The 18,372-nt window shown below is 46.1% G+C and overlaps 1 protein-coding gene across 1 annotated transcript in view; it reads right to left on the reverse strand.

Annotated features, from left to right (window-relative positions):
* LOC134640729 (scavenger receptor cysteine-rich type 1 protein M130-like) overlaps positions 1-18,372 on the reverse strand; it is a 92,045-nt gene that overhangs the window by 4,113 nt on the left and 69,560 nt on the right. The window contains exons 11-19 of the mRNA XM_063492630.2: positions 14,392-14,679; positions 12,950-13,255; positions 12,596-12,877; positions 12,203-12,209; positions 7,327-7,347; positions 5,871-6,247; positions 5,517-5,798; positions 4,597-4,683; positions 4,354-4,512 (exon numbers count right to left, since the gene is read on the reverse strand). Coding sequence (XP_063348700.1) covers positions 4,354-4,512; positions 4,597-4,683; positions 5,517-5,798; positions 5,871-6,247; positions 7,327-7,347; positions 12,203-12,209; positions 12,596-12,877; positions 12,950-13,255; positions 14,392-14,679 — 1,809 coding nt within the window. The remainder of the gene's footprint in view (positions 1-4,353; positions 4,513-4,596; positions 4,684-5,516; positions 5,799-5,870; positions 6,248-7,326; positions 7,348-12,202; positions 12,210-12,595; positions 12,878-12,949; positions 13,256-14,391; positions 14,680-18,372) is intronic.

Below are 18,372 nucleotides of genomic sequence, written 5' to 3' on the forward strand. Positions count from 1 at the left end.
GCTTTCGACAAGCTAAAGTGTCGACTCACCTCTGCCCCTGTTCTTGGCTATCCACTTGACCATGGTGAAATGATACTAGACTCTGATGCCAGCGACACAGGCATCGGCGCGGTGCTGTCACAGATGCAACAGGGCGTGGAACGTGTGCTGGCATATGGCAGCCGTAAGCTATCGAGAACTGAACAAAACTACTGCACCACACGACGTGAACTACTAGCCGTCGTGGATTTCACGTCCCATTTTTGACAGTACCTCCTCGGACGGCCTTTCAAAGTGCGCACAGACCACAGCAGCCTGCGCTGGCTAACAAAAATGAAAGAGCCAGAGGGACAGTTAGCTCGATGGCTCGAGAAGCTTGCCGAGTACAACTTTGAGATCATCCACCGTCCAGGTCTAGTGCACACCAATGCTGATAGCCTCTCCAGAAGACCCTGTCACCAGTCCTGTCCATGCAAAGTGCAGGACCCCTCCAAGCATCTCGGGAGGACCAGTCATCGGGCGGTCCAATGCGAGTTGGACTCTGACACAAGCTCCCTGTTGCTGAGTCCGGTGAGGGTGGAGGGACAACCGGCTACTACAGCGGTGTGTCCAGTGGGGGTAGGTCATAACACCCCTACACCAGACACAAAGACTTTAGACCAAACTGCTCTTACTATGTCAGACATTTTATGTCAAAACACTCCTACTAGCACAGACATATCACACCAGAACATTTCCACTAATACACACACTGTAAAGCTGACTGAGAAAGTATATGTGGCTAAAACCCTTGATACTGCTTCTCTGTTTCACGGCTGGACCATGGGGGAGCTGATCCAAGCCCAGGACGCTGATGCCGACATTGCACCCATACGCGCCTGGATGGAGGCCAGCAGTGAGCGCCCCCCATGGACTACTGTTTTGCCATGCAGCCCAGCCACTAAGACATACTGGGCTCAATGGAAACGGCTCTACTTCAGAGATGGAGTTCTGGTCCGTCGCTTCTACTGCCTTGACGAGACCCAGTTCTACCCCCAAATCGTACTGCCACGCAAGCTACAACCAGAAGTGATGGGCCAGATGCACGAAGGGCCAGTGGGTGGACATTTTGGTGTCGAGAGGACAGTGGCCAGACTACGAACCCGATTCTATTGGTATCACATGAGGGAAGACGTCGCTCTTTGGTGCCGTACTTGTACCAGCTGTGCATCCAGGGCCCGACCCCAGAAGACACCACAAGCTCCAATGGGAACTGTCCGGGTAGGAGCCCCAATGAGCGCATTGCGCTGGACATTATGGGACCACTGAATGAGACGGAGCGCAGAAACCAATATGTGCTTGTGATACAAGACTACTTTACAAAGTGGACTGAAGCCTTTCCTATCCCAGATGAATGGGCTGCAACCGTTGCCGAGGTCGTTGCATCTGAGTGGGTGTGCCGCTATGGGATACCTCAAGCACTGCACAGTGACCAGGGACGCAATTTTGAATCTGATGTGTTCCAGGGTGTGTGCAGTTTGTTTGGCATAGACAAGACTCATACAACGCCATTCCGACCCCAGTCAGATGGCCAGGTTGAACGTTTCAATGCCACTCTCCAGAAGATCCTGGTCTCCACAGCAGAGCGTTGCCATTGGGACTGGGACTTGATGATCCCGTACGCTGTTATGGCCTACAGGGCGACCAAACACAGTGCTACAGGTTTCACCCCAAACTTCATGATGTTTGGCTGAGAACTGAGTGAGCCAGTGGACCCTGTCGCAGGTCTACCTCCTGATCCAGACAGCCAACCCTCAGCTCCAGAGTATGTGCAGCAAATGCGTGAGCGGCTGGAGCTGGCCCACCTCATCGCCAGGGAAGCCCTGCGTGAGTCAGTCACACGCGCAAAAAGGCAATATGACAAGAACTGTTGCCACACACAGTACAAGACTGGAGATCCTGTGTGGTATCTCATCAAAGGAACACGTCACATCAAGAACAAGGTCAAAAAGTTCCTTCCATCGTATGAAGGACCATTCTTTGTCCTGGGGCAATTGGATGACCTAGTTTATCGGATCCAGAAGAACCCAAGGTCTAAAGTGAAAGTTATCCACCATGACCAGCTAAAGCATTATCGCTGCCGCGAGCCCCTGGACAATACCTGGGTCCTTGATCAAGCTCATCAGTGGTCACCTACAGAGGTCCCACCACCAGCTTTAGAGGATGACCCAGCAGACCGTGATCTGGGTCTGCACAGTCTGTTCTCTACTGCAACTGGCAATGGCCCCAGCTCCTCTCAGCCATCTGTCTCAGTTGCAGCTGATCCCGCTCCAGTTGTGGTTATCCCATCGTCCCCTTCCCATGTAGACCATGAGAATGGTGGGGGTGTGGTGGGTGAGCCAGACCACCTGGGCCAGCAGCTTCAGCGACCAACTCGTCGGTGCAGAGCACCAGACTTGTATGGGGTGTGGATCACTTAGCTTGGTTTACCTACCATGGACAGTTCCAAGTAGGACTGAAGATTCAGTTCAAGTTTAAATCGTTTCAGCCTCCTACACTGTTAGCTACAATGGTTTAAGAGAGCTATATATTTTCATTGTTCCAGTGTTTACATTTTGAAAAAAAAAAAGAGGGAGTAAAGTATCTGAAGGACCTACGGGGTTATCTACATGCACTTATCCATTTGTATTTGTGCCTTCCTAGATGCTAGGATAAGTTAGTTATTCCCGGTCGCCATGTAATAGTTACCATTGTGTAATTTCTTTTCTGCTTAACAGCACTTGAAATGCTTTATTTTGCACATGTATGTACACCTTGCTTGAGCCAACGTCTTTGTCACTGAAGTGCACTAGTTCATACTATACCTCACCTTATATGCGGTAATGGCTAACACTTTTATCTCCTGTGGGCTCCAAGTGGTAAAGGGGATTGTGTACCAGTTTTATGCATTACAATGCTGGAGTGGAATTATTGTTTAATTGCCATCCAGAGTGGAATTGCCGTCTTGTGTGTGGCTGGGTGCAGTGAGGAGTGTATGTGATGTGTGTGTGAGCATGCGCGTGAAGGAAAAACGCGGGGAGCGGAAAAGAAAAGAGAGAGAGAGAGAGAGAGTGTCACGGGTAGAAAGGGCGACCGGGAGCAGCGTTCTAATGGGCTACAGCCTATGCATTGTACTTTGAAGTGTGCAGTACTGTTATTAAAAGCCTCATCTCTTCAGTACTCTGCGGTGTCTCGGCTGATTTCTGCCTGCCTCACTACTCCACAAAGTGAAGGGAGTTAACCCCGAAGGAGGACAAACTTCGGCCCTGGAGGAAGCATCTCCCCTTGCGTCTCCCGACCACGGTCAGGGGACTGACGGCAAGGAATGGTTAACACCTGTGACACTGAGGACCTGCTGTTATCATTGGTGTTGAAGTTGTCTCATCATACTATTATCTACACAACATTCTATGGTTTTCAGAAAAAACAGTTCGGAGTATGTCTGGTATTAGATTTTAAAGGTACCAGGAGTGATCAATCGATGTATTTTGTGGAAATTAAGCAGCTGCTGTTTTTTCCAGGATGGAAGGTTTGCAGGTTAATCCTGTTTGAGGCAAAAAGCTTTCTCCAAAACCCCCCACACCTCATTCCTGGATCTGCCAGTAACTCTACAGCTGTTAGTGTCAAAGTGATGCAACTGCAATCATAATGAGCTCGTACACATTTAACCGGCACAGCAGACGCACCAGGAAAATCCTTTATGGCCCAAGAAAAACTACAAACTACAGTTGGTCGGTCAACATCCAATCAAAGAGAAATAATTTGCTTTAGATAGACAAATCAAAGATTAAATGTTTGGCTACAGTAACTGTAGATACATTTAGAACAAACCAATGGCAGATGTTAAAAAACAAACCATCAAACAGGCAGAAATATGCTGGTGTGTTGTTGCTTCACAGCATCAGAGATGGAGAGACTTCAGCCACTGATTCGACTCTGAACTGCAACATAATGATGACACATCTGTCTTAAAACTGAACAAGGAGTAGATGAGTCGATGGGATAATGATCCTCAACACATGAACACATTCACCAAAGGGTGACTCAGAAAGAAGAATTAGAACAGGAAGGAGTCAACACCCAGTTCAGCTGAATCCTGCTGGAGTGTTGTGTGACGAAGCAGGTGGCACACGCAGGAAAACCACCTAGAAACAGCATTCTGGCTTAAACAGCAGTCCAGATGTTAACAGGATGTACCTGACTGATGTTTTGATTTGTCGCTGTGTAAATGAAATAGTTTTCAGAGAACCGGAGTTACTGTGGTAACCATTCATGCTCTGCTCTTCACTGTTTCTTGCTGCAAACTTTTCAAAGTTAGATTTTACAGAAAATGTGTGAGTCTCTGCTTCAGCTTACATGAGACAGTCACGGACAGCAGGCGGCTCTCAGAGGAGAAGTTATGAGAAAAAACATAAACATGATAAAAGCAGCTGTAGTTTCCTTGGTGGGCGGGCTCTGTGACAGGAAACAGGAAGTGGGCAGAGTGATTGACAGCTGGCTGGGTGTAGTTGTATGCTGTGTTGGAGGAAGTGAAGGTGAGCTGGAAGGAGCCTCCTGGGAACTGTGGCTGGATGGAGCAGCTGATGGTCAAGCTAGAGCCCCTGGACACCTGAAGCCCCTGCTGCTGTGCCTCGGAGACCCCGTCCATGGAGGTGGGGACAATAATGTTTGGCTGAGCCAGCAGGTCTGTGAATGAACAGAGACCATGACAGGTGAGGTTATCATCAGAGGCCTTATGGCAAACAAAATAGCCTCTGAACAGGAGCAGCAGTGAGCTGAGCGATGACGGACTGTAAACTGAGATACTGGATCCACCTTCAGGACCTCCACAAACCCAGACACACAGCATACTCCAGATGTTTGTTGAACATCAGCAGTTTATGGAAGGACTGAAGTTTGCAAAAAAGTTAAGTCCTTTCTTTGTCACAGACCGTGACTGTGAAGAGAAATGAAACATAGCCCCTTAAATATTCTGAGGGGTAACTCATAAGTAATGATTAGGAGTTTTTAGATCTTTTAAAACATATACATGTACTTCATTCTCATGAGAACATTTCTCATTGTTGAAGTGATTGTTTTGTAGATAAATCTGTCTGGTCTACGCTGCTATAAGCTTTTGCATGCAGACGACTACTGAGTGTGACAGAAAGAGCAGCAGCAGTAAAACGAGTTAATGGGATCATTAAAGTTTTGTGGGATGAGTTTATTTGTAAGTACTAACGTCAGGTACCGTTAGCTAGAAGTTGTTAAGCGTCTGTAGGTCATATACCAGCAAATTTCAACCTGAGTATTGTTCAGCAGTTCTTTTGCTTCCTCCATAGACTCTAGTATTCAAATGTACAACTTCATAAGAGTTTGCAGCTGGTTACAAAAACTTTCTTGGTCTCGGTGCTTAAATGTTCCCTTCATAACTCTTGAACTAAATCTATGTCTTCCACTAACAATCACTTCCTTCGTGTCACACCTTCAACTATTTTTCGCCTGTTGTTTTTCACAAACTATGTAATTGATGGGCTTACCTGAACAGGTGACATTGAGCACAGAGGAAGAGTAAGATGGTTCTACACATTCCCTTAGGGAAGATCTCAGCTTGAAACAATCAGGATTGATCTTCAACACAAATCTGTATGAGGACTGTTTCTGTCCAAGAGAAACAGCAGAGCCACAGTTCAGATGCTCACAGAAGACACCTGCTGCCTTCAGAGGCCAGTCAGAGCCAATCACTGGTCTCCATTCTCCCAGGTGTTTCACCTCTAGTGTACCTCCACAGCGACTGGCTCCTCCCACCAACCTGACAGGCTCTAACAGAAAGCAGAGAGTCATCAGTGAGAGAACAAAGTGAGTTTGAACCAAAGCTGCAGCTCCTCTTCTACCTGAGCAGGTGAGTCCAGCAGCTTTGCCAGGTGAGCAGCTGCTTCTAGCTGAGCCTGAGCTTCTACAGTCCAGGAGAGCAGACTCATGGCCTCCACACTGGAACTCTCTGCTCCACACTGGAGCCTCCACTTCTCCATAGAGCGCCCCCTGGAGGAGCGAAGGAGGCCCACAGCCAAGCTCCCTACAGACCACCTCTGCATCCTGCAGGTCAAAGTCAGCTTCACACACTGAGGACCATCTCTGGTTAGACTTCACCTGCAGTCTGCCTGAACACAGACTGGAACCATTCAGCAGCCTGACAGAGTCTGCAGAGACAATAGTTCCATAATGTTCATGTTTCCAGTGTCTCAGACTGCCAGCTAGATAATCTGCACATCTGCAGATTGTAATAAGAAACTCAGAGTAAGAGCAAAGTGTTTTTGTTCTTTGTGGTTTTGTTTTGGTACCCCAAAAGGTCGATTCTGTTCATCTGGATGTAGTGTTCAACCTTTTGGGATTTATTTACCTGGATGACTGAGCATCAAGACTTTGGAACAGTGAATTAAATTAACAACAAAAACTACAATAATATCCATTCTGTCTTAATTAGATCTGCATTTCTTGGCTAATAATTCAGTTACTGGAAGAATGGGTTCCGTACCTGCGTGCTGTGAGCTCACCGAGTACCGCATGGTTTATGGATATCACAACCAACAGCAGATCAGGAGTTACATGCACAGGAGCCACGCTTACCAGCAGGTACAGAAAAAATCTTGCTGTGAGGTGACAGTGCGATGTGCCACTGCACCTCCACGTTGCACCAGTTTGTGGTGTGTGAATGTACAGTCCCGTTTAAAACCACTTGGAAAATGGCAAAAAAATCATTGGATTTGGATCAGGGGAACACGAGGGATGGTCCAAAAGTGTGATGTTATTCTCCTGGAAGAAGTCCCTTGTCCTGCAGCATTGTGTACTGTAGCGTTGTCCTGTTGATAAACCCGGTCGTTACCACACAGACGAGCAGTGTTGGTCAAGTTACTTGAAAAAGTAATCAGTAAATAATTACTGATTACTTCCCCCAAAATGTAATAACATTAGATAAGATAAGATAACCTTTATTAGTCCCACACGTGGGAAATTTGTTTTGTCACAGCAGGAAGTGGACAGTGCAAAAGTTATGAAGCAAAAATTAGAATAAAATAAAATAAGAATAAATACAGTACACAACTGTACAGAATAGAATAAAATAAAATACTATATACAGTAGAATAAAATAGAATAAAATATGCAATAAGATAAAAATAGAATACAAATGCTATATACAACTCAGTAAAAATACAACGATGCCAGAAAAGATTATTGCACATTTGTGTTATTGCACATGTGTGGATGTGTGTGTATGATCAGTTAAAGTCTTTGTTGTGCAGTCTGACAGCAGTGGGGAGGAAAGACCTGCGAAATCTCTCCGTCCCACACCGTGGGTGCCGCAGTCTCCCACTGAAGGAGCTGCTCAGTGCTGTCACAGTCTCATGCATAGGGTGGGAGATGTTGTCCAACAGGGATGACAGCTTAGCCACCATTCTCCTGTCACTCACCACCTCCACTGGGTCCAGAGGGCATCCTAGAACAGAGCTGGCCCTGCGGATCAGCCTGTTCAGTCTCTTCCTGTCCCCAGAAGAGATGCTGCCACCCCAGCAGACCACACCATAAAAGATGGCTGAGGCCACCACAGAGTCATAGAAGGTCTTCAGGAGTGGGCCCTCCACTCCAAACGACCTGAGTCTCCGCAGCAGGTACAGTCTGCTCTGCCCTTTCCTGTAGAGGGCGTCTGAGTTATGAGTCCAGTCCAGTTTGCTGTTCAGATGAACACCAAGGTACCTGTAGCTGTCCACAGCCTCAATGTCCATACCTTGGATGTTCAGTGGTTGCAGTGGAGGATGTTTGTGCCTGCGGAAGTCTACCACCAGCTCCTTTGTTTTACTGGCATTGATCTGGAGGTAGTTCAGCTGGCACCAGTCCACAAAGTCCTGAGTCAGTCCTCTGTACTCCTTGTCCCCATCAGTGATGAGGCCGACTATTGCAGAGTCATCAGAGAACTTCTGCAGGAAGCACTGGGTGGAGTTGTGGGAGAAGTCTGCAGTGTAGATGGTGAAGAGGAACGGAGCCAGAACCGTTCCCTGTTGGGCCCCCGTACTGCAGACGACCCTGTCCGACACACAGCCCTGAGTCCTCACATACTGTGGTCGGTCGGTGAGGTAGTCCAAAATCCAGGTAGTGAGGTGATGGTCCACTCCAGAGTTCTCCAGCTTGTCCTTCAGAACCGAGGGAAGAATAGTGTTGAAGGCACTGGAGAAATCAAAGAACATGATTCTCACAGTGCTCCCAGCGGTCTCCAGGTGAGCGAGGGAGCGATGTAGGAGGTGAATGACGGCATCATCCGCTCCAATGCCAGGCTGGTAGGCAAACTGAAGTGGGTCCAGTGATGAGCTCACAAGGCGCCGAAGCTGAGCCAGGACCAGCCGCTCCAGGGTCTTCATCAGGTGGGATGTCAGAGCCACCGGCCTGTAGCTGTTGAGGTCCTTGGGGCGTGAAGTCTTTGGCACTGGTACAACACAGGAGGTTTTCCAGAGCTGTGGGACTCTTCCCAGCCTCAGGCTCAGGTTGAAGAGGTGCTCCATCACACCACACAGTTGGTCCGCGCAGGACCTGACGACCCTCGAGCTGATGCCATCTGGACCCGCTGCCTTCTTGGCTTTAATCCTCCTCAGTTCCCTCCTAACCTGGGTGGTTGAGAGAGACAGGCTGGAGCCTTGTGTTGAGTGTGTATTGGATGCTGTTGTTGGGGGTGGGGAGGAGTGAGCAGGGTGAATAGAGGAGGTGTGAAGTGTCTGAGGTGTCAGAGGTGGAACAGCAGCAGTGGGGGTGGGTGAGTCTGCAGCCGATGTTGGAGACTGCCTCATGGCTGAATCAAATCTGTTGAAGAAATGATTCAGTTCATTTGCCCACCTCACATCCCTCCCAGGCAGAGAGTTCTGATGTTTGTGGCCTGAGATGGTTCTGAGGCCTCTCCAGACTTCACCAACGTTATTTTGCTGAAGCTGGTTCTCCATCTTCTGCCTGTAGCTATCCTTCCCATTCCTTATCAGTCCCCTCAACTCTCTCTGCACCCTTTTCAACTCCTCTTTGTCTTTGGATTTGAAGGCCCTCCTCTTCTGCTTGAGGACGGCTTTAATTTCTGGGGTAATCCAAGGTTTGTTGTTGGAGAAACACCGTACAGTCCTGGTAGGTACGGTGTTATCCACACAGAAATTAATATAGTCCGTAATGCATGTAGTAAGGCTGTCGATGTCCTCTCCGTGGTCGTCACAGATCACCTCCCACACACTCGACTCAAAACAGTCCTTAAGAGCCTCCTCGCTCTCCTGCGACCATCTCTGTACTGTGCGGGTGGCTGGTGGCTCCCTGCGCACTAAGGGCTCATACACAGGGACAAGGTGCACCAGGTTGTGATCAGATCTGCCCAGGGGAGGGAGAGGTGATGAACTGTATGCCTCTTCAGCATTGGCATACAGTAAGTCCAGTGTTTTATTGTCTCTGGTTGGGCAGGTCACATACTGGGTGAAGGTGGGCAGTGTGGAGTCCAGTGAGGCATGATTGAAGTCCCCTGATATTATGAGGAGGGCTCTCGGAGATTGTGTTTGCAGTCTGCTGACCACTGAGTGGAGAGTGTCACAGGCTGCATCCGCGTTGGCCGAGTGGGGGACATACGCTGTTATCGCGATAACATGCGAGAATTCCCGGGGCAGGTAGTACGGACGCATGCTAACGGCTAACAGCTCAATGTCTCTGCTGCAGAGTTGTTCTTTCACAGTGATGTGCCCAGGGTTACACCATCTGTCATTCACAAACACTGCCAGTCCCCCTCCTTTCCTCTTACCGCTGTCTCTTGTCCTGTCCGCTCGCAGCATCTGGAATCCCGGTAGTGTCACGCTCGTGTCCAGAGTTAGCGGTGTTAGCCACGACTCCGTTAGCATCATGATGCTACATTGCCGGTACTCAATCTGTGACCAGGTTAGCGACATGAGCTCATCCAATTTATTGTGCAAAGACCGTACATTTCCAATAATTACAGAAGGAAGAGATGGTCGATAACGTCTCCTTCTCGGGCGACGGCGCTCATTCCCAGCACGACACCCCCGTCTTTTCCTCCTCAGCTCGCTGGGAATGTCGGGTCTGTCCGCCAGCAGTACTGCTGTGGGACGCAGCGCTAACAGCTGATCCTTACTGTAAACAAAGGATCCCTGCTCTGGGTCCCCAGACACGGGTGGAAAAAGTAGAAAAAAACTAAGAAAAACGACCAGAACTAGCACAAAACGGTAGAACATGGTTGCAGAGTCTAATTACTAATACGTTAGTTATAGAAAAATTACGAGAGAAAAGATAAGAAAGAAATAAACTCAGAATGAGCAGAGCTGCTGTAACAGGCTGCCGTACACTGGGGGCGCCGGAAAATATGACTACTTTACTGATTACTTATTTTCAAAAGTAATTAGTTCTTAGTTTCAAAAAGTAATTAGTTCTTAGTTACTTTTTTAAAAACATGATTTACAACCTGAATAGGTAATAAAGCGACAGATCTTTCAGCCTAATTCTATTTTTTGCATAATCCATCATATAAAATGTAATCAAATGAAAAAGTCTCTTTTTAAAACTTGTTTTATTAGTTATAATATTTTAACTTTATGCATGAAGCAAACATTAAATTATATGCAACATTCTCTGACTGGAAGAAATTTGTTTAACATTTAAACCTATTTCCAGCACATAAAATAAAACAGTTTTTTGTGTTTACACTCAGTCTTTCAAATAAATGCGAGTAAAACACAGCAGAAAATAAATAAAATCAAAGACTCAGCAGTCCTGTTGCTCTATTTTCACCTGTATAGCAGGAGTGAGGCAGGTGGAGGTTTGCCCTGGTGCAGGTGTGTCGTAGCGGTCAGTGGAAGGATCTGGGAGTTTCACACTCTGTGGTAGCGCACTCGGTGCTTGCTCGGAAGTTTAGGGGTTTTTTCGCTGTAAAAAGAAGTTTTCTTCCCACGCAGTGAGCAGCGGACGCTAATGTTTTTGTCACTTTTTACAGAATCAAACTCAAAGTAAGGTCAGTACTTCCACGCTTTAAACGCTGCACGCTCATACTCTCTCCTGCACTCGATATATTATCCATTGTTGATCTGCACACAGCTGTTGTCACGAACGTCGCGCTCGCTTACGTCATTGTCATGAGACACTCGCAAAAAAAGTAACAGTAATCTAATTACCTTTTTTGCAATAGTAATCCCTTACTTTACTCGTTACTTGAAAACAGTAATCGGATTACAGTAACGCATTACTTGTAACGCATTACTGCCCATCTCTGCAGACGAGGGCCCTCAGTCATGAGGGATGCTCTCTGCAACATCTGGACATAGCCAGCGGCGGTTTGACGCCCCTGCAGCTCCTGAAGCTCCAATGTTCCACTGAAGGAAAAAGCACCCCAGACCATGATGCCGCCGCCCCCCCACTGTGGGCGTAGAAATCACCTCAGGTGGGCTCTGCTTATCATGCCAGTAACTCTGGAAACCATCAGGACCATCAAGGTTACATTTGTTCTCATTAGAGAATAAAACTTTCCTCCACCTTTCAGTGTCCAATGTTTGGTCCAAATGATCATTTCTGTGGTTTCCAAGGAGACGAGGCCTTTGAAGACGTTTTTTGTTTTTTAAGCCCTTCAGTCTCAGATGTCGTCTGATGGTTGCCGGCTGCAGTCGGCACCAGTAACGGCATTGATTTGGGTTGAGAATCGTCCAGTGTCTTTACGGACAGCCAATTGGATCCTCCGGCTCAGTGCTGGTGACATTTTTTGGGTTTTCCACTTGACTTTTTTGTTCCATAACCTTCAGGATCATTTAAGGAATTCCAAACGACCTTCTTACTGCGTCCCACCTCAGCAGTGATGGCGCGCTGTGAGAGACCCTGCTTATGCAATTCGACAAACCGACCACGTTCAAAAACGAAACTTTTTTTGCCTTTGCCATCAGAACATCATGACAGTGAGACTACCTGACAGAAAATGACAATGAATCCACATTTTTGCACAGATTTGGCCTTTTTAAGGCAAGTGGACCTAAACTTTGGATCAGCTGTAAAACAGCCTGTCTCAGTTTAAGTTTGTTTTGATTTTAAACTTTTGATCAGGATTGAAATACAAAGTATATTTTCATGATTTTCTATAACACAGGCTTCACCTGTGCCAACTGGAATTCCTGAGCTGGACCTCTGGACTGTGTCTGTACTGTTGGATGTTTCCTAACACTAACTAGCTGTTACTTGTGTCTGTGTGATGCTCTTATGTGGTCTATGAACCTAGTTTGATAACAAAGTTAGCATTAGCTGATAACACTTCAGAAAACCAACAAGACTTAAAGCTAAAGTCCAGAATTAAAAATATTTATATAGTCTACGGTCTGGTCAGTAGTGCAGCTTGATGCATTAACTTGGTCTGGACTGCGACTGATTTGGGAACAAGAGAAAATGACAGTGGGTCCTCTAAGCTAGCCAGTAGTGCTCAAGCTTCTTCTCAAAGGGGTATCCTTCGGACACAGCAATGGTACCACGTATTTTGATTAGTCTAGATTGTATATCACCTGACATGTCTGCATATCTATCTTCTAATTAAAAATAACATTTATGAAAGTGATGGCCTTACCTGAACAGGTGAGATCAAGGATAGAGGAAGAGGACCATGATATTGCACACTCCCTCAGAGGAGATCCAGACTGAACACAGTCAGGGTTGATCCTCCAAACAGATCCATATGACTTAAATATCAGTCCTACAGAAACAGCAGAGCCACAGTCCAGATGTTCACAGACAACAGCTGCTGGCTTCATGGTCCAACCATTGTCATCCACTGGTCTCCATTCTCCCAGGTGTTTCACCTCTAGTGTACCTGCACAGCGACTGGCTCCTCCCACCAACCTGACAGGCTCTAACAGAAAGCAGAGAGTCATCAGTGAGAGAACAAAGTGAGTTTGAACCAAAGCTGCAGCTTCTCTTCTACCTGAGCAGGTGAGTCCAACAGCTTTGCCAGGTGAGCAGCTGCTTCTAGCTGAGCCTGAGCTTCTACAGTCCAGGAGAGCAGACTCATGGCCTCCACACTGGAACTCTCTGCTCCACACTGGAGCCTCCGCTTCTCCATAGAGCGCCCCCTGGAGGAGCGAAGGAGGCCCACAGCCAAGCTCCCTACAGACCACCTCTGCATCCTGCAGGTCAAAGTCAGCTTCACACACTGAGGACCATCTCTGGTTAGACTTCACCTGCAGTCTGCCTGAACACAGACTGGAACCATTCAGCAGCCTGACAGAGTCTGCAGAGATCAGAGAAGATCAAACCCAGAGATCAGAGACAGCAGACACACAAGACAAAGATGGCAGCAAACAACTATTCACTCATTCAGACTCACAACTCCAACATGAGTTCATCATTAACAACAAAATGCATCGTTATAACAGCGCACACTGGGCTCATGTCAGCATCACGTTTAGATTTTGTACGTAGATTTTTGAATAAAACTTTGATTAGAAAATGTTCCAAAGCTATCAAAAGGATCAGGGCTGAACTTTTAAAGAAGTGCCCAGGGTGAAAGAGGCCATGTGGATGTGCAGATGGTGATGTTACTCTGGCCTCCTCCTCATACACTACACAGCTCTTTCTCCTCTTCAGCTCATGATACACAGATTTCTGTACAGAAACAGGATTGTGGCAGTCTGCATGTTGCAGGTTGAGGCTGATTTAGAATGATTCCGATTCACTGACATAAACATGGAGCTATGAAGAAGTTTGACTTAAGTTTAATAAACTCCTACAGTCATCTTGCATGGACACTTTTTAAAAAAACTTTTGGCCTTTTTCTTAGATAGTGAAGAGTGACAGAAGAGCAGACAGAGGGAACAACCCCTTTCCCCCATTTATTCAATATATTTTTGGTTTTCTTTAACAAAAAGTTGCTGTGTCTGGTTTCATCATTCACACCATCTGGGCTCCATAGAACTTTTTCTTCTGCGCATCAGTCAGTTAAATTCACCCATTGCAGTAAAACTAGCCCTTAAATAACTTTGCGTTACATGTGGCGAGCCAGCCTGATGTGTGAATGAATGGTTTTTGTGTTATTTAATTGGTTATTGGGTATTTTCTGTGTTTTGAAAGGTCTGCGACCAGAAAAACATGAAGTTTATTAAGAAAAGCGGTGTCAATGTTGCACATTCTGTCATTGTTTCAAAAGATTTGAACTGCATGAAACTGAGATACGTGTGCTGGAACACCTGGCTGTGAAAAATTAAAAAAAGAACAAGCTAAAAAGACCAAGTCAAACAGTAAAAACTGGAAACCAGCAGCTCAGAAATCCATCAAGCTGAAGAGGGAGCACTGACATGCTGGTTGGTGATTGGTCCAGAGAACTCCTGAAGTCCTGCTGGACAAAGTCTGCTGCACTTATAGGCTTACCTAAGCAGGTGAGATTGAGGATGGTGGTAGAGGGTAACAGTCGTAAACAATCCCCCAACTTAGATCCGGACTGAAAACAGTCAGGTCTGATAGACCATACGAATCTCCGTGGGGACTTTCTCTCTCGTACAGAGACAGCAGAGCCACAGTCCAGATGTTCACAGACCACAGCTGCTTTCTTCAGGGTCCAGTTATAGAAGTCTACTGGTCTCCATTCTCTCACATGTTTTATCTCCAGTGTACCTCCACAGTGACTGGCTTTTCCCACCAACCTGACTTCATCAGGCTCTGAACAGGAAGCAGAGTCATCAGTAAAGAAAAAGGTCAAACGTTGCTGCTGATTCTACTTTTGTGATTCTTTATTTCTCTTTCACTCCGTTTACCTGCTGAACTGTGATTTCTCTCAGCCTGGATTCCTGAGGAGAAAATCAGAGAAGAGCCATCGTTAAAAGTAACGCGTTACTGTAATCCAATTACTTTTTTGAAGTAACGAGCAATGTAAGGGATTACTATTGCAAACAAGTAATTAGATTACTGTTACTTTCGCATAAGCACGCTGCGTTACTGCGTTACTAAACCGTGATTTTGGTTTGTAAGAGTATCTCATGACAGTGATGTACGAACGTGCGACGCCCGTGGTAACAGCTGTGTGCAGATCAACAATGGATAACATGGAGTGAAGGAGAGAGTACGACTGTGCAGCGTTTAAAGCTTGGAAGTACTCACATTACTTTGAGTTTGACCCTGTAAAGGTGACACAAACATTAGCGTCTGCTGTTCACTGCGTGGGAAGAAAACTTCTTTTTACAGCGAAAAAACCCCTAAACGTCCGAGCAAGCACCGAGAGCGCTGCCACGGGAATGTGACATTGCAAGGCTGGATCCAGCTTCTGTGCGGGGAGAGGGAGGGTCTAACAAATGATGTGCCATTTACAGATGTTTGCCTTTAAAGTTATGTTTTTATTATACTTGTTATACATTCCAGCCCCCATGTTAATGAACTATATAAGAAAAATGTGGAAACTTCTTCACAAATAAAATTTTAACCATTAGACAAAAAAGGACTCATAATCATCTCACAGATGTAATCAACGAGAGCATGATTTAGACACAGTCTGCAGCTCTCCCTGAAACCTCCGGCACATTCTCACTCACAGAAACACATTTTTGGCAGTGATGCACAAACTAACCACACGAGGTAAACACGCCCACAGCACAGAAAGGAAGTGTCCTGAAGTATGAGACGTTCTCACACCTCAAGTTTTTTCTTACATTTAGTTTGGTGCTCCTCACATACAAGGTCTTAAATAATCAGGCCCCATCTTATCTTAATGACCTTGTAGTACCATATGACCCTATTAGAGCACTTCGCTCTCACACTGCAGGCTTACTTGTTGTTCCTAGAGTTTTTAAAAGTAGAATGGGAGGCAGAGCCTTCAGTTTTCAGGCCCCTCTTCTGTGGAACCAGCTTCCAGTTTGGATTCAGGAGACAGACACTATCTCTACTTTTAAGATTAGACTTCAAACTTTCCTTTTTGCTAAAGCATATAGTTAGGGCTGGACCAGGTGACCCTGAATCCTCCCTTAGTTATGCTGCAATAGGTGTAGGCTGCTGGGGGATTCCCATGATGCACTGGGTTTTTCCTTTCCAGTCACCTTTCTCACTCACTATGTGTTAATAGACCTCTCTGCATCGAATCATATCTGTTATTAATCTCTGTCTCTCTTCCACAGCATGTCTTTATCCTGTCTTCCTTCTCTCACCCCAACCAATCACAGCAGATGGCCCCGCCCCTCCCTGAGCCTGGTTCTGCCGGAGGTTTCTTCCTGTTAAAAGGGAGTTTTTCCTTCCCACTGTCGCCAAAGTGCTTGCTCATAGGGGGTCATATGATTGTTGGGTTTTTCTCTGTATGTATTATTGTAGGGTCTACCTTACAATATAAAGCGCCTTGAGGCCACTGTTGCTGTGATTTGGCGCTGTATAAATAAACTTGAATTAAATCTTTTCTGTGTCCTCATGCTCCGTTCATCTTAGCATTTGTGTTTTCACTTCGTGTTTTTGTTGATAGTGAGGCAGCACGTAGATCGGAAGGACTTGAGTTCAGTGTCGTAAACATTGGTCTTTTATTTGAGTGGGAGTATCCTGTCAGAGTGTGTGCAGGATTTCAAACTGCTGTGTGGTTTCGAGCTTGAAGAATTAAAAGTTGATGATGTGTTGACTGTTTTAAACTTGAGCGTTTTCTCTTTTTCTTTCCTTCGATGTGATTTTCATTTACGCTCTAAATAAAGCTCACAGCTCATCTTTTAACAGATTTAACTGAACATCTTCCATCCATCCATACTCTGTCATTTATCCAGTTCAGGGTCAATGCGGGGGTGGAGACTATCCCAGCTACCATAGGGCGAGAGGCGGGGTACATCCTGGACAGGTCGCCAGCCTGGTGCAGGGCTAACACAGAGAGACAGACAACTGTTCGCACTCACATTCACACCGATGGGCAATTTAGAATCACCCATTAACCTAACCCCACTAACTGCATGTCTCTGGACTGTGGGAGGAAGGGAGGGAACCCACGCAGCACTGTGCATCTTCTTTATGTGGGTTGTCCAGAATAGCCTCTACCTCTAAACCTGGACGTTAACATATGTATTCACATTTTTCTCAAAGCATTAAAGAGAAAGCTTTAATCAGTAAGTCTAAATATTTACTGCAACTCATGTTGTTAAAGCTGAGTCCTACCTGAGCTCCACAGCAGCAGCAGCAGCAACAGGTGATCCATGTCCAGGTCAACGTGTCTCTGATCTGATCGTCACATGTGCCGTGCTCACCGAAAATCTGCAACAGGAAGAGGGGGAGCTTCACTCATCTCTCTCTATGTTAGAGAATTGTGGATTAATATGGTTGTCATTGTGCAGGGAGGCCAAGATGAGTAGATTTGTTTTCAGCTTTTAGTAATTTTCCATTGCAAGCACAACTGCTTGTAAGCTTTTAGTTTTTAGTTTTAGTACGAATACTTTTGTTTTTACACCTGGTTGGTTGAAAGGTTACGCCATATATGGGGGGGACTGGAGATGTCGGTAAAAGGTCACAGGCATATTTGGTGTAACAGGAAATGTCACACACACACACACACACATGTCTGGTTTGCTATCCTCGTGGGGACATCCCATTGACATAATGCTTTCCCTAGCCCCTTACCCTAACCCTAACCATTAAAAATGAATGCCTAACCCTAACCCTTACCCTAAACCTAACCATAACCTAATTGTAATCCTGACAGTAAAACCGCATTTTGAGTGTGAAAATTGCTTTCAACCCCGAGGGGACCTGGATTTTGGTCCCCACGGTGCAGAAAGTCCCCACCAGGATAGTAAAAGTCAGATTTTGGTCCCCACCAGGATAGTACGAACCCGTACATACACACACACACACACACACACACACACGTGAGTGCATTAACTGTCATATGACTAATGAGATGTATGTGTCACTGCTGTCGTCAATAAAAGGACTGTGAGGGGAGGCTTGAGTACAGAGTTGGCTGAGATCAGGTGAAGAGCTTACAAATCTAAGACCCTGACCGGGCTCCCCTCGCAAGTAAAAACTTGAAACGCTTTGTGTTTTGCTTTGTTGGACGGTCTCAGAGTCAGCGGCGTCTATCTCTTTAAGACCCCACACTCTATTTGGCAGTTTTGGTTACACAGTGTGCTGCCCTCACAACACGTGACCAGGTGAAGCTAGACAGCCAGCGAACAAAATAGATGAGATCTTCCACACAAGGCTTGCTTTTCTTGCTTTTAATGAAGATCTTTTGAAGCCTTATCCTCTCTCAAGGCTTCTCCTTTCTATTTCTTATTTGTAACTGAAATATACAAAAGGTGAAAATAAATTGCTAGCTAATACACATCTTAATGAGAAACACAAAGATTAGCCTAGCTTAACACGTGCGTTACATTAGCATCACAGTTCACTCCATGTAAA

This window comes from Pelmatolapia mariae, linkage group LG14 (genome assembly GCF_036321145.2).
Source record: "Pelmatolapia mariae isolate MD_Pm_ZW linkage group LG14, Pm_UMD_F_2, whole genome shotgun sequence".
NCBI classification, from domain to species: Eukaryota; Metazoa; Chordata; class Actinopteri; order Cichliformes; family Cichlidae; genus Pelmatolapia; species Pelmatolapia mariae.